Source organism: Vespa velutina, chromosome 9, assembly GCF_912470025.1.
Source record: "Vespa velutina chromosome 9, iVesVel2.1, whole genome shotgun sequence".
Classification (NCBI taxonomy): Eukaryota; Metazoa; Arthropoda; class Insecta; order Hymenoptera; family Vespidae; genus Vespa; species Vespa velutina.
The window spans coordinates 8,641,545-8,658,628 of NC_062196.1; the positions used below are offsets into that span (position 1 = coordinate 8,641,545).

The 17,084-nt window shown below is 35.7% G+C and overlaps 1 protein-coding gene across 9 annotated transcripts in view; it reads right to left on the bottom strand.

Moving 5' to 3' along the window:
* LOC124951886 (myb-like protein X) overlaps positions 1–17,084 on the bottom strand; it is a 28,417-nt gene that overhangs the window by 1,209 nt on the left and 10,124 nt on the right. For 3 of the 9 annotated variants that reach the window (XM_047500915.1, XM_047500913.1, XM_047500912.1), the window contains exons 4-16: positions 15,293–15,457; positions 14,361–14,444; positions 7,625–7,815; positions 7,461–7,539; positions 7,113–7,255; positions 6,218–6,353; positions 5,189–6,118; positions 4,908–5,085; positions 4,496–4,602; positions 4,286–4,418; positions 4,141–4,212; positions 3,925–4,069; positions 13–1,083 (exon numbers count right to left, since the gene is read on the bottom strand). In XM_047500915.1, coding sequence (XP_047356871.1) covers positions 13–1,083; positions 3,925–4,069; positions 4,141–4,212; positions 4,286–4,418; positions 4,496–4,602; positions 4,908–5,085; positions 5,189–6,118; positions 6,218–6,353; positions 7,113–7,255; positions 7,461–7,539; positions 7,625–7,815; positions 14,361–14,444; positions 15,293–15,457 — 3,434 coding nt within the window. Of the gene's footprint in view, positions 1–12; positions 1,084–1,236; positions 1,496–1,645; positions 4,070–4,140; positions 4,213–4,285; positions 4,419–4,495; positions 4,603–4,907; positions 5,086–5,188; positions 6,119–6,217; positions 6,354–7,112; positions 7,256–7,460; positions 7,540–7,624; positions 7,816–10,942; positions 11,174–12,691; positions 12,844–14,360; positions 14,445–15,292; positions 15,458–16,089; positions 17,051–17,084 lie in introns of those variants that run through there. The other 6 variants (XR_007101742.1, XR_007101743.1, XR_007101745.1 and 3 more) reach the window with 5 other exon arrangements.

A 17,084-nucleotide genomic window follows, 5' to 3' on the forward strand; every position in this document is an offset into this window, starting at 1 on the left:
AAATTGTCTTACTCGTGGAACAGAAATTGAAGAGATTACCGACGGCTTGTTGAAAGCCTCGGCCAATCTTCTGACCGACGGCATTGGAAGTTTGTTTTCAATAATATTTTTCAAGTTCATTTTCTCTTCCGAAAAATCCTCCTCCTCCTCCTCCTCCTCCTCCTCTTCCTCCTCCTCCTCCTCCTCTTGATTTTCATATAATAACTTCTCCGTAGAACGATCCTTTTCTTCTGCGTCTATCTCCGAGCTAACGTTCGACGAGCCACTGTCATTCTCAACATCGACTTTCAATTTTTTATCCTTTCGATCATTTGAAGGATTTTCTTCCTCGCTCTCGATGTCTTTCGAATCCTCATTTGAATTCTCATAATATTCGCTTTTCGCAATATTCGGTACCGATTTGGCAGAGGTCATCGTACTGAAAAGATTGTGATCCATTTGCTCGCAAAGTTCATTAAGAGTTCCTGTACTTTGCGTTAGGCTTCGATCGTCAGAACATTGCCCTTCGTAGATATCTCGATCGTCGAAGTTACGATGATCTCCGAAATGATTTAGATTCGACTTTTTTTCCAACCTAACGATTCTCGGCTTTATGTCAATTCCATCGATCTGATTGTGCGATTGAGTACGACGCAACCCACCATCGTAACCAAACGATTTAAGATCGAGCTTGTTCACAACCTTTTGCGGTCTCGTCGGTTTTACGATTTTTCCCTTGTTAGAATCGAACTCGTTTGCAAATCCATAAGCTTTTAAATCAATACGTCGTATCGTCTTCTGATTATCGCTCTGAATATAAGATTTCTTCGCTTCGAAGATCCCACAATTGTTGTCCTGATTGTTCAGCCTCGCGTTTATCTCATTTTTACTATTCTTACGTTCGTTCTCCAAAAGATCCTCCACTTTTTGATCGTTCCAAGACTTTTGACGTTTGATCAAAGAGGCATCGTTCTTCTTCTTCTTCTCCAAATATTCATCTTTCGCGCTACCTTCCGTAGAGGAATTAGAATTGTTCCTTCGCCATTTCTCCATTCTTGATTTGATAGAATCGTATGTCACATCCTTGTCCAAGATCTCCTCAGTCTGAAACAGACGCGAATGAATGATTGTGCAATGTTAGTGCCAACTCTGATCGAAAGCGTTGATATTTTTTCCAAACAAAAACAAAAACAAAAAGAAAAAAGAAAGTTCTCGTTAAGTACCCTTTTTATACGTACAAGTTAGTTTCCATCATCAAACCATGCATACCATACCACGTAAGATTCGATAGTTTTTGATTAGGTCATATCTCGTATTCTTTGAGTAAAGCAAACAGAAGCATATACCCAAATATTGTCTGCGGTGTTAGGAGAGCATAATTTCTTGTTTAGTCAAAACTATTCGAGTAAGAAATAATGAATTAAATTGAAAGTCCAAAAAAGTATATACTCATATCCATTCTGTGTTACCCTTAGGATAGAAATCGGCAAAATTAAGCTGTCCAAAAGTTTCGTTCCTTTGATAAAAAAAAGAAAAAGAAAGAAAAAGAAAGAAAAAAAAAGAAAAAAAAAGAAAAAAAACAATCCAAGAAAATAAGTTCAGGTTAGTTGTTAGTAAACGAATAACGCACATGAAACGAGCATGAATTTTTCTAAAGTGTACTTACCAATTTATTTTATCACAGCTTTCATGCATATGCAGCGCGAATAGAGTGTTGCTTTGTATAATATCAAATTAATAGTAGAGACAGCGAGTTTCACATTTTATCAGTGACTCTTACACAAGTTGGTGCAGTACTATATATACACTGTTATATACAATATAATTAATAAATTATTATTGTGACTTTACAACTACGATAAGTGCACGCGTAACAGAAGAAAAAATCGAATATATCGATTTGCTGAAAATAACGATGTATTAAATAACCGACACCTAAAGCATGCGATTTTTAACAACGACAAAAAAAAATAGATATTACATAAATAATATATTTAAATTATTATAACTTTTATATAATAGTACATATTAAAAGTTAACTACAGCTAGGCCCTCGGTTTACTCCCAAAACAATTGATATTTGTAATTAAATCTTAAATGAGATCATAAGGCGTAAAATAATATAAATATTCCGCCATATTCCTGAGATGAATAAAATTCATGACATTATTATTAAAAAAACAAAAAAAAAAAGGTTAAACAACGTTCAAAAAAAAAAAAAAAAATAACAAAATAGGAAGAAGAATAATGGCACATCTAAATTATTTCACCATGTTAACTTTGAAAAAAAGATTCTACGATTTTGGTATATACTTCTTTGGAATATATCACTTGTAAATGATTCCTAGAATACGAGATACTTCACTTTATATTAACTCTTTAAATGCAATTTTTTTTTTTTTGGAAGATCCATCGATTTTCTTTGATAATTACAGAAATTTGACTTTGATATAAAAATATCTATAAAGTATAATGGTACTTCGTTCGTTTATTACAAATCTTACGTCGTTACCAAATCGTAATATTACTCAAGCTTCTTATATTTAATATTTTTTTGGTAGGATTATCTTTATATTTCTTTTTTCGAATATTAGAAATTTTAAGCTCTTTCAACGTCTTAAAGTTTTGTTCAATGACTTGTGGTATAATAGGAGGTTCCAATTTCAACTTTTCTTCCTCCGAAGAACGTGAATGTTGTTTTACTAATTTGCCTTTGGCAATCATCTTTCTTGTTCCGCCTTTTTTTGACAAATTTACCGATTGATAAGATGTAGAATTGGTCGACGATAATGATTTCAAACTACTACTCAAGGTATCGTCTATAAAATTTGTTACTTCATCCATGTTATCTACATTTTTGCATGTCTCTTCATCGTATTCCTTATTTTCTAGACTCCCTATTCTCTTTTGCCTTTTGAGGACCTTTTTACACCTATTTCTAACATTAGAATTATAATTTAAAAGACGCAAAGAATCCCTATCCTTCGATTTGAATTTGCATTCAAGAGATTTTGTGTCCACGTGTTCTACTTCGTCCAACCAATCGTCCTCGTCGAGAGTCTCGCTCTTTGTTACATCCACCGACTTATTTCCTTTATTATTAACAATAGATCTATTCACGGAATGTTTAAACTTTGATCCCTTCGTCATTTGCATAGTTGGCCTTAGTTTTATTCTACTGTAAGCTTGTATCTTTTTACTATTGATCTTTTTACTGTTTTTTATTCCACCGAACGTTTGAAATTTCATATTAACAAAATCGGGTGTACCGGAAAGGAAATTATTATCTTTCACGACGTCGTTCTCAAAATCGTCATCTTCGAATTCGTTAATTATACGATCTTGCCTATGGACAATCGAATTTCGGATTCCACCAAAAGTATGATATTTGTAATTGAACGTATTAAGGTATCTTTTGTTATTTGTCGATATTATTTGATTCTCTTTAGCATTAATTTCATCCTTTGAACAGAATAATTTCTCCCAATAATCGTCCTTCGTTTTATTAGATCCCAGATCGTTCGATTCGATCGAATCCATACCGGAATCACGATCGCTTGGACTCGAACCAATTGGCAATAAACGTTCATCCTTAGGAGATTGGTATAATGGATTAATGGTCACATTGTCGGATTCGATACTGTCGATAATGGTTATATCATTGTGAAACTTGCTCGATATTTTGCTTGCCCATGAACCGGTAAGTATTTCAACATCATTATTAATGCGACTTTGACCATCGTCAGTAAATATATTTTCCTCCGATTCCTCGATCAATAATCTTGGTTCGTCCGCGATCTTCGTTTGATTAAAATCTTTGTCGAATTCCAAACGCAACAGAGGGTTGATAGCAAAATTTGGACTGGCGTGTCGATCGCGATAACTCCGTCTAGCGAGGCTACCATGTAATGAAGCCTCTTCGAACTTTCCAAGTTCGAAACTCACCTGTTGTTCTTGTTCAGTCCCGGTCGAAGCCGAACGTTGAGACAATGCACTGCTAGGCCTGCTCGTTGCGGACGCTGTTGTTGCTTTTCGTGTCTTATCTCCGGATGGTGATTTTGCATTATTGATGTAATAATCTCTGCCAAACCTATTTAATAAGAATTCATAAGAAATCAAAAGCTTATTGAAAAATGATGCGAATGAAAGTGTGATTATTACCGTTTAATATCCGGTTCATTCGGTACTAGAACAAGATCGGTTCCGTTGCTCTTCGGCAATTCGGGATGAATTCTATTGTAAAGAAAATAATATGACAAAAGGTAATCGTTAATTGAATAATTGAACGTGCATGCTTGATTTTTACCCTGGAATATCCGCCGACCTTCTGCTATACTGTCTTTCCAAAAGTCTTTTTTGAATGCTCTGTTCGCTGTAAGGATTATTTTCAATCGGTGGTGCATTTTCCCACTTTCTATGTTCTCTTTCAGCGATCGTACCTATTCGATAAAATAAATGTATTATGTATGGACGCGCTCCTACATAGTATAACAGAATGTCACTTGATTCTGATTACCTGGACGTGGAGGTGTAGCCAGTTGTACATCTTTATTGGCTATCTTTTCCAAGGATAAATAAGAAGCCGAATCAGCTTTGGCAAATGTCACAGCTTCTTGGCACTTGCTGCACAGAGAAATGTTGGTAACGTATTATTATCGTGTCATAAGGAAAAGAAAGTTTATTGCATGATATACGGTCTCTCGAAAATTCATACAACATTTAAAAAGTTACAATGAAGTAAACGCCCTATCGAACGTTTAGAGATAACATAAGACTACCGCGAAAAATATTTGAAAATAAGCCGCGTTATTATTAAGCACAGTCCTTATGCCATTTGAATTGCAATGATTAGAAAGTTCATTACTTGATTTGATAAGATCTAAAAATAACAATTCTAAAGGACAAATAAGATAAGATATCAAAATTACCTGGTTTCGTCTTTGAACAATGAATTTGACTCGGTATTGTTTATTTCCATTACTTCGTTGTTAATTATGTCATTTTGTGACACGTAGATGTCATCTTTCGTTAGACTGTCCAAGTGTCTCTGTGTTGCCGTATCATAATGTTCGGTATATTCGCTTTCTTGCTGAGCACCATCTTCAACTATAGATAGATCGTACGAATAGTAAAAGATATATCTCACTATTAGCGTAATCTCGAGTAAAGGTTTTTATTTATATATGTCAAATGACATGTATATACTTACAGTGTATTTCTTCCTTAGAATAGACGTCTAACGAGTACAACGTCTTATCCTCCTCGCCGTCGATATCCTGATCCATTATTTTATAATATCGAGTCGCTTCCAAAGAATTAAAAATTTCCTTCTCGTTGAAATCCAAAACTGTCACGTCGTTAGTTACAATATCAAAATTATTTTCCAACGTGGACGGAATCGGTATCTTTGGCACATCCGGCAAGGTATCCTTTTGAGACTGAAGTAATCGGATATCCGTTCTTTGTATTTCACTCTTCGAATCTACCATTTGCTTATTTTCGACTTCGCATTCCGCCGACCCTGTCTCAAACATTTTATCATTCATTTCTGTTTTACAATTCGTTTCTTCCATCTCTAAGCCATCGTTCAAAGAATTCTTCACGAGTTTCGTCTCTCCCTGAATTTCCTCGATCGCATTTCTTTCGCCGTTCATCTTTTCGGTGCATTTAACGTCACCGTTACACAATTCTCTAGTAATTCCATCTTCATCATCCAACGTGAATAACGTTTCAGTAAATTCGCAAGACTTCTCCGTCGAATGAAAATCTTCAATATTCTTAATAGCAACTTCATTTTCATTCAACGAACTTTCTACCATCTCGGATTCCGATATTCTCGGTGATCGTGGTACGACGTTATTGATCGCTTCTATGAGTTCCTTTTCGATTTCTTCGTCAGATTGCGCCGACGAACATTCTGAAAGATCGGAGGTATCCTCGGCATCCTTATCGCCGATCAAAGCTTTAAAATCGGCACTGGAGCTTGGTACGAGCATGGCAACAGGATCCGATTGAATCGGTACTCTTTTCTTTTGAAACAGCCAATTCTCTTCCCAGGATTGAAACGGTGATACGAGATTGACGTGAACCGTCGATACATACTCTTCGTCTTGGCTTTCATCGGAAGATTCCTGAGAGGCTGGAAGTTAGTAAAAGAAATTTTTATTCGTGGAAAAAGAATGTGTCAAAGTACCTTATAGTACTTATTCTTTGTCACGCGCGAATTATATGTACTTACGATCGATTATGTCCATACCAAGCTCCGGAAATGGCACACGACGAACATTTGTGATACGTAGTCCATTCTTTACACATTCCGGAGGATCTTCGTCGGATGTATAGGTGGTTGTTACCTCCTCTATCCGTTCCTCTATCTGAACACAGAGGAATACGTTCGAAAGAGTTCTTAGAATATTAATGAAGATGCAATAGTTGAAAATGTTTAGCCCGACAAAGTTACAAACGTGTACTCGAGCTAGAGGGGTATGTAAGAGTTGGTAACACATTGATACGAATGATCGATTCATCTCACGTGCCTGTTCGCACGAGCGATTAAACGAGCGCGCATACGAAAGGTGAATGGTGACCTTTGTTGATGGACAAGTTCAAGAATCATATCTCTTAAAAAATTTTCTTTTATACTTACCGAGTGAAAAATATTCATGAATATCTACTGTTTATATTTTACTAAGATATTCCGATTATTAATATTAAATAAACGTGTCACGTCTGAGGAATTTATTCAAAGGAACTTGCAAGAAAACCTAGTACTAATTGGTATATTAATCAATAATATTTTTCGAATTTTCGAGGACATTGCTTAAATCAGTAGGCGACATCAGAGGCAAATAATTACCATTTCAATAAACTGCAAATTCTATACCCGTTATTTTATTCGTATGAATGCCTCGGTAAAGAGTGTTGACCAGCTAGTAATCATTGACGTAAGTATATATCTATATATATAAATACAATATGCGATACGAGAAGAATGACAAATGTTCATTTTACGTAACTAAATCGCTGAATATCCAGACGGATATCTTTTCCACACCTATACAACACCTGTACAGTCGCTCATCTCCAAAGACGTTCGATTAATAAACAATTACTAGAGTACTCCGATTACGTACCGTAAGGGATAATGGCTCTTGACGATTTCGTGAGTGCCTCGAACGTGGTCCGCTGCAATCGCTACTACATTCGTCCTGAGATAAAGGCTCCAAACTGCTGCTACCTTCTTCGACGCCTTCGTCGAGACCTAATTCGATTTCGTCTAAAATAATGAATACATCGTTCATCACTATTTATGTATTTTACTTCGATAGAATAGAAAATCTAAATTTTTATCTACATAAGAAAATTCGTAAAATCTAATTTACGAGTAATAAATGTAGCCTATCGAAAAGATCTAAGAGAATATTTTCTTTCAGTGAAGATAGTTAAGTATAATCATCGTTTGTCAGTCGCAGGAAACATACTTTCCGCTTTAGCCGAAGGCTTTTCATGCAGGACGTTGCTATTTCCATCCACTTGTTCTCTTTGGAATTTCTCGATGACCTAGAAAGAATTCGTAGATATCATCTCGATTGAATTTAACGTTACATGATAAAAAAAAAAAAAAAAGAAAAAGAAACGCGCTCACTTTATTCAATATCGCAGTGGCGAGAAGGTCTTCGTAGCTGTGCTCCGAAATATTACACTCTTCGTTCGTCCTCGGATTATCGACGGATGAGCCAGCGAGACCAGGTAATTTTTTGGCCTCTTCGACGGCCCGTTCGACGAGCTCGCGAAGAGCCGAGTGTGCCATTGTTGGCGAATCCGTCGAAGGTTTGTCTGCAACAACAAAACCAACAAAATGTTTTCTTCTTAATAACGTTCGAATAATATTCTATTCGCGAAGATCGATTATTGCTATAAGCCTGAATCGGCCCATTCGGGTTTCCTTATGCGATGATTATATATGAATACATCGGTGATTATTATTTTCTCGTGAGGATTCTCAGCTGGTTATTCTTTTTTCTTTTTTTTTTTTTTTCCTTTTTTTTTCTTTTCTTTTTTTTTACATCTTTCTCGCCCCGTCTATTTTTCATTTGCAATAGAAATACGGATATATGCAGCAGACGCAAAAAGTCTCTTCGAATTTCAAGATACTGATCACTCGTATATGCGTACGTAATTACGAATATTAAGTGTTATGTCATAATCTACTTGTCTTGGATTCAAGTTTTGAGGAAAAAGAAAAAAAAAAAAAAAAAAAGAAAAAAAAGAAAAGAAAAAAAAAGAAGAAGAAAAAGAATAAGCCTGACCGTTTGACATTTTTCGTCGAAAGTGTCGGAGCGTACTGCGAAAGTTTCCAAAGAGTTAGAGAGATAAAATTGCAGGATTAGTTGCAGGGAAAAGCGGTACTTCTGAACAGGCACTTTCTTTAAAGCGGCCAAGTCATGCCGATAATGGATCGAATCGAAAAATCTTGTTCTGCGCGTTTAAGTCCAAGCAAGCAAGAGGAATGATTTCACCTCCACAGCGCGGCCTTGTCGACGATTCCTCAGCATCCTTTTCTATCCTTTTCCTTCTCTTTCTCTCATATCGAGTTCCCCAGTGAAATTCACGATCGATCGACCTCCTGAACTCTTTCCACGTGAAACCACGAGTAATGATAGACGACGGCCTTTTACAAGGTCGCACGCGAGTATAGGATCAGAATGCGATTAAAGTAGGAGGTATTCTTCTTACGTACGAGTGCTCGCACGAAAGCTTCTTATTGGCGATGATCATGTTCCAACGAATTATTGAGCGAATAAATGCTAATCAAAGAGATTTATAATAACTAGAATATATAGGGAAAATATAGAAAACGGTGTCGTAGACGTTCGTTACGGGGACGTTCAATCACCTGACGAATGAACTTTCTAACCCTGATCTCTCGTAAGAAGGTGAAGGTCATCAACAGAAATATCTCTTTTCTATTGCTACTTGAGAGCTATCGTAAATATTATCGTTACTAACGTATGTGAATGATATAGCTTTAACGAAGCGACTATGCGACTACGAAAAGACGGAATGTCCTTCTTGCATGATTATATTTATGTTTGTATGTTTGGATAGAAGATCCTTCTTCCATCCTTCCTTCGTTTATCCTTCCTTCGAAGCTTTTACTTTCCTCATGAAAGACAACCGTACGTCAGGCATTCTAATTAAACGGTACGTGCTTCCTCGTAATGCATCGTCTACGTCATTGTCTTCGCTGGTTAAAGAAAATGATTGAACGTGAAGGGAACCGATTCGCATAATTCTCTATTTTCTAATATTCTCAAAGATGGTAGAAGGACGATGTGATTCATCGTGATCAATTCAACATTACATAGAAATTTCTTTCCTATTATTATTCTGTTCGTTCAATTAATGTTTCTGCGAGTCGATTACTAATGTAACAAAATATAATAATAGACGTTTATTAAAAAGGAAAATTTGAATAAACGTAATATTCCATGATGAAATGTGATATTAAATAAAACTGAGACGTTCTAATGGCGTCGTTATTTTGATACTTGACGTTTCGGAGAACACCGGGCAAGAAAGATAATTGCATCTTTCTTATGACGAAAATAAATTGAAGAAGCGCGAGATAAAGAAAATGAGTAAAACGAACGTAAAACTCGTGCTCTTTTAATTTACTTAAAATGTCGCAGAGCAATGTTATACGAAACGCAAACGAGTGATGTAATGGAATCACAGTGATCACTGTGAATTATAATATATGTCTGTATATACGTAACAATCTCAAGAGAAGGATTTCTACATTATATTCAGGTGCTTTATATTTTTTCGTCGATGTTCATTCTACTTTAATTCCAGGAAAATGAGAAATCTTACTTTGAAAGATAATTTAAAGATGGAACGAGCCTAAACTTGCCGAAACAGGGGAAATTGGGGGGAGGAGGGGGGGAGAGAAACGCATTATTCGATGATTCGTTTGAACTTAAGAGAAGCAGGTTAACGGAAATTACAAACCGTTGTACGAAAGAGGATAATTTTGTTCTTTTTCTCTCTCTCTCTCTCTCTCTCTCTCTCTCTCTCTCTTTCTCCACCCATCCCGTGTTAACGATTTCACGTGATAAATTAGCCATCGGAATGCGAAAACGTTACTGAACTAGTTTTACCAAGTAAGAGAAAGGGAGATAGGGTCATTCCAAGAGAAAGAAACAAGTATCAAAGATAATACATGCATTTCCTTGAAGTCCCTTGTCTTGCCGGTTTACGAGAATAAAAGCGTTAAATGCGAAAGGTGCCATGGCCACCAAAGTTTCTTCGATGATAACGGCATGTATCGAAACGATAGATAAGCTCGAATAATATGGCCGTAGCCAATATTACGAACGTTTTGTTAAGTGCTCGATGTCGATTACGACGAATCGTTCGTCGATAACGATAACGAATCCAGACAAACATATATAGGTAGCGTATCATTTATAATAATATAAAACAACTTGCTATATTTCATTCAAGAGTTATTCAAGGATACATTTGAAAAATGTTCGATTATCTGCCGATTTATAAATTATAAGCGATAGTGCATGTACTCGATCGATTCTTCAACAAAAAAAAAAAAAAAAAAAAAGAAAGGAAAAAAAAGAAAAAAAAAAAAAGAAAAAAAAGAAAAAATTGATAAAAAAAAGCGGCGATCACGTGCATTTGCAAATATAACTTATGAGATATAAGAGAAACAAAACAAAAACTGACCTTTAAACGTTAATCGGTTTTGTCCGCGTAACGATTAAATACGTTTTCTTACAAGTAGAAATTATAATATGTCAAGAAGTCAAGAATGATGCCTAGAACATGAGAACTAAACGTACGCAACAATTTACATACGTTCGTTTTTAATAAAAATAAATTGGAATTACGTGCAGAAAATGTTTGCAACATCATTTCCGCTTAATAGAACGATTTATTTATTTACCATTTTTCCTCGTTATCAGGATATAGATGAAGCAAAGGACGATTAGGCCGCCGAAGAGGGTCAACATCTCTCCAATTAGTTCCGACAACATTTGACGTACCTTTCACGTTGCATCGCCGATCGATAAACACACAACATTAAAGTTTTTCACTCTCTCATAATTCTCTTTCTTTTTTCCTCAAATTCTTCGTATTTCTCATTCAGCGATCGATCGAGAGAAACATCTTCTATCTAAATGAAATTATTTATCAAAAAAAAAAAGAAAAAAAAAAAAAAAAAAAAAAAAAAAAAAAAAAAAAAAAAAGACGATCCCGAGGAATGAAAAATCATATTTGCACAAGGTCCGTGTTCTTTTTTCGTTTATTTAATCAAAAAAATCATCGCTCGTCAATTTCCTGATAATATTTTGGCGCGAGTTACGCATTATCGTTCTGCGGTTATCAAAGACACGTTCGACGTAGGCCATAAACGAACAATGTCTTAAGTTTTTGCATGCAACCACTTTCAGAGAATATTTCAATCGCATTAGAGAGGAGTTTACTCGGCATTATAACTTTCTCGATTCCCAGGATCGAAATTAATGAAAGGTTTCAACGATAATGTCTTTAAAAAGAGCAACGAGAAACGTTCGTCGTTACCGGTTCGTTCTAACTTTATTACTTTTCCTTTATCGCTACAAATAAGCACGTAACGTATACTAGAAACTTATCGAGTTCTAATATCGAGTTCTATTCGATAAGTTCAAGAAAAAATAATAAAGAACGTAGCAAACAATTTGTCATACGTGTCGATGAAATAACTATAAATAAATCTCTTTGCAATCGTCGAACATAATCGATAACTTTTTCTTAAAGAAAAAGAAAATTATTCCAACTTAATTACATAGCGTTCCATCGAATCATTGATTATAACGTATATATATTTATAAACTTTCGATGATTATGCATTTACATTTTCCCGATCTAAATGGCCTTTAAACTTTCATTTAAATAATCGCTCGAACTTTAAGACATGAAATATTGTTTCCTTCATTTGTTGCACTTTTTTCTTCATTTCGTTGCAAATGACAATGCAGTCGAAATTTTAATTAGTCTTTGATTGATATAGTCGGTTCGCGTGTTTTTATCTAAAAAAAAGATATTTTTAATGTTTCTCCATTATCTCACTGTTGCGGCCTCGACCTTGATTTGAAAACTTCCCGTACGATCTCGCATTTGAGATAAGATTTCTCTGATGATCCTTGTAAATTCTCCTCGATCATTGGTAAGACACGCGCGTGTCTAACCAGATATAATAGCAATAATAATTAAAATTAATGTTCGCCACGATGTCGGCGAAGTCGCGATTTCTTTTACATATATAATACAACGTTTATCTCGAGAGAGGACTCTCTCGCAGAAATTCTTTCCAAGAATTTAAACAATCGAGCCAAGTTAAATATTTTCTCAGCGATGCTCAAACGAATACTTTCGTTTCCTCTTTAAATGGCAAAAGAAAAGGAACTTCTTAATGCTTTGATTCCTTATTTGATAGCCTAAAGTAAGAAGTACGAAGATAGAAATCTAACGATTGCATTTAAATATCGCGTATACAACTAAGTAATATAGGAATCGAATCTTTTTCAAAAAAAACAAACGTCTCAAAGTTTTCTTACGATCGCTGAGAAATATGAGAGAGCGCAAGGATCAAGGTAAAATTTTTTTTTTGCCTTATAACACGATTGACTTTTGCAAATCACACAAATTTCACCTTTGAATTAGATTTAGGTCGTACGTTCGAAGAAAATTCGAACAGGAAAATCTCGTTGCTTTTCGAAGGGTGAAGAAAGAAAAGAAAAAAAAAAAAAAAAAAAAAAAAAAGAAAGAGAATTAAAAAAAGAAGAAGAAGAAGAAGAAGAAGAAACGTTCTCGAAATAGAAGCGATAAAAATTAAACGACGAGAGATTAGGAGTCGTAAAATGAACGACACTCACGACACGAACATAATCGCGCGCTCGAGAGCGACTGAGAACTCGGGAGAGAGCGAGACTTTGGCAAAGCAGCGACGTGATATGCGAGCGACGTATACCCCACATGCGACGCCTTCTTCCGTACGGCTTCCTTTTACATTTTAGTGGGGGAGAATAGAGTTTTCTAAATTCGCGCCTAACTTTATATTCACCTGTATGCGTAGTACATACGCATACATTGTATATATCCTTCGCTCTCGCTCCTTTTCGACAAAAAAATCTTTAATGAAGACATGACGGCACACGTTTGACGTCACACATTCTCATATAAATGTATAGCCTTTCTAATCTGCAAACATTATTTCTTCCAAATGAACTTAATATTTATATATGTAAACTCCAAAGATATAATCTTGCGATTATCGTTATGAGCTATTACACGGCGAAAGAAAAATGACGTTTCAATGTATACTTAACTATCGTATGTACATAAATATGTTCCCCTCCCCCTCTCTCTCTCTCTCTCTCTCTTGGAACGTTTCTACTAATAAAATACCTCGAACATGGTCTCGATCTTCCGATAAGAAGCTATCGCGTCTTACGTATATAGTAAGCATAGGATTACCTCGAGTAAAGAAAACAATATAACATTTGTACGGACTCGTTACAAAGCGCACGGCGATTAAAAGGTTCGTTCGTATTTCGCGCGAAAAAAAAGATGTACCAACAATTCAAGTTTTGTTATATCAAATACATAATCGCATCGATCGATTGCCTTGAGAAAAAAAAAAGAGCTGTTACAGTTAGATAATAGGATGCAAAAGGGTATGTAAAAGCGTTAAGAAGCCACACTAAGCATTAACAAAGAGAAAAACGAAATTACGATAAATTCGTACTATATATCGACCTTCTTATCCAGTGCATATATCAATCATTCGCTTCTATCGGATCAGACTTATATCGATTTATAAAATACATACATCCTCGTAGATTTATGAGAAACGGAAATTCTCTGCCTGTGAGATTTGTAAATCGCCTTTATTTCTTCTTACGTTATTACAAATTTATTTTTGAAACGAAATAAAAATGAAATTCTATCCTTTGGATTTATGTTATTTCTAAAAGAAATAAAATAAGACGATATCTCGCTAACAGGAATTACAATCTCTCTCTCTCTCTCTCTCTCTCTCTATGCCACTTATGTAATTTCGCGCGTATATAGTTATGTACATATGTACTTCTAAGATACTAGGACGTTGGAACATAATTGAATTGAAGCTCATGTCAGTTAATAGGACAAAGGTGTTGGCCATTGCAATCGTTTCTGTTTTTTTTTTCTTTTCGCGTCCGATATCGACATTGATTATTTCAAGCGAATTATGTCAAATTCTAAATTATTCGATTAGGATCAGACGATAAATGAAATAAGACAGAAAGTTCGATGATTCAAGCGTCGGGTTAAGTACTTACTCGCTATACTGAGATGTACGGAGACCGCCAAACGAGCCAGAGCATCGGCCAATTGCACGCTGTACGTTGCCAAAAGCCTGTCATCTGTTAATATGCGTTAGCGATGCCGTTAATATTAACGTTAGAAAATGATGATCGTTAGAATTATTAACATGTTAAATTAAATGGGAATATAGCAGGTAAACTTGTACGAGAGAAAACGATATCTCTCGCTCGTGTAAATTATATCATTACTTTAAATATATTTCAAGCCACTTCCTTAATCGCTATCGTCACACGATTATAATTTATGCGCCACTTTATCATAATTACTGTTTTGAACAACCTGTTCGAACGAGACTAATATCTTTGCGAATACAATACCCTCTGGCGGTAAAATCGATCTATCGTATCTTAATAAAAAATCGATTGGCTAATTAATCGTATTAATTTCATTTTCATTTTTGTTTTCATAGAAATATAGTAGACTGTACAAAAGTTCTATGAAAATGCGATTATTTTTATATGCGTTACTGCTTATTGAAATAATAAAAAATTGATGTAAAAATATCTGACGATAGCAAAATAGTTTTTTATGGAAAAAAAAAAATAAAAAAGTAAAAAAAGAGAAAAAAGAAAGATCGTTGAATAATAAAAATGACATGAGTGATTAACGATCGTACATGTTTTTTAAGATTATAAAAACGATCCGCTGAGATAGGTAATAGTTTCTCGTTCTTATATTCAACCAATCGCGATCGATCAAATTTTGATCTTTGAGCTTTGATTGGAAAGGTAAAAAAGTAGTAACGTCATACATATTTCTAGATTGAAATTTTGCTTATAGATGGCAGCACGAACCAGTAATCAAGCTCGCTTAGTATTCATTTATAAAGTTACAAAATATAAGTAATTTACAAGTATGAGAAGCAAAAAAAATCTTTGGTACTTACATTCCGGATGATCGTAGAGACGATCGATAGACGCGTCGTCCACGTTACCGATCAGATCTTCGATTATTTTTTCGATAAAGATTCTAACGGTTTCCATCGTGTTCGAGTCCTCTTGACCACCCGCGGCCAGATCCAAACTCGAACCAGTAGCTGCATTTTCCAATCCTGTAGATAATAATTATCACACGCGTGTAAACGTTCATTTTAAAATTATATTACAAGAATCTTAATAGATTTAGATCTTTGGAAAATCATAAAAATGCGCTTGCGGCACGCACAACTTTGTGCCGCAGCGCAGATATAAAGAAACGTAGTAATTTTGGAAGCTTTCGGGGTCTTTTTTGTTTTTTTTTTTTTTTTTGTGAGTTTACTTCAGTATAATACGTTAAAAAATATATTATCGTTCGACAATAAGACTTAATCGTAATTCAATTTCGAGGTTAGTAGTCGAATTTCGATGGGCGATTCGTTCTCGATTTAAAGATATGACGAGAATAATGGACCGGTACGTCGTAGGACGACAATAATATTACGAGCTAAGTGTGTAAAGAACCATCTGGTGTTACAGCTTTCTAAACGAAAGTATCGATAAGCATTAAAGATTAACCGCACAATTCTTTTTCCGACGCTTTTGCGACCGCAAAACTGTTAGCAAACACCACCGCGAGGCCAGCGTACGTTTCTGTTATCGCCCTGTCTGGAAAATCAACATGCGGGAGAGTTGTTTATTGCGCTTTACGTTCGATTAATGCTTTTTATATGACGAATAAAATAATAAAATTGTCGATTGTACTAACTTAAAGTGAAGGTATTTCGCCGTCGAATGTTTGTCCTTTTTCGCGGTAACGTACGCATTTTCGTATCTTTTCGTCGTTTCGTACAAATTCACTATCCTCAATAGCTCATTTTTCCGGCATTTTAGCGCGCGCATTTCAATTCCTCTTCTCGTCTAACCAACACGTAAACGTATTCTTTGATTTATCCGTTCTTCTTTTAACTTCCACACACACACACACACACACACACGCGCGCGCGCGCGCACTTTCACGTGATTCCTCACTTTCCCCTCACGAAATCATCTTTAATTCGTCCATACATTTATTCATCCGTATATTTATTCACTAATAACGTTCTCTCGTCTGCCGAATTCTTCGTCGTCGCACTCATTTTCGAGTCTCTCCGTAGGTTACTCCTCGCGTACACCGCAAACCGACGTCTATGATTAACTCGTACGTTCGAATGATTTACATCTAGCGAGAGCAGATTTTCCGGTTGGTCGATAATTGCTTGAAACAGTTTCGTGATTTATGATCGTTGCTTCCTCTCGTGCTATGTTATTAAAACGATTTATTATATCTAATTCCTTTGTAAATCCATCATGGCTAAATCGTAGTTTAGAGGTGAAAAATGTCGAAATAATGCGAAATAAATTCTTTCTTTTCTTTTTAATCTTCTTTCCATCGTACCCGTAATACGTATTTTTTAATCTATTCGCATGCTTCTTTTTCTCCGGAACTCCGGAAAAGAGGATCGTGGAGGACGATGAGGAGGAAGGGAGATGGAGAAAGGATGGTTTTATCTGCAAGTACGCGAATAACGGAGGAACGAATCACTCGGAGAAAGGTCGCGAGAAGAGAGAAGGAAACGCGCGACGTTGCCTCCAAGAGTACTGGAGCAGAACTGAGGTTCACCACCTTGTGCCAGAGAGGACAACGGGAGGAAGAGGAACGTGCCTTTCTGTGTACCAGCGGAGAAGCGCTTAGTGTACGTACCTATATCGAGTGAGTATACT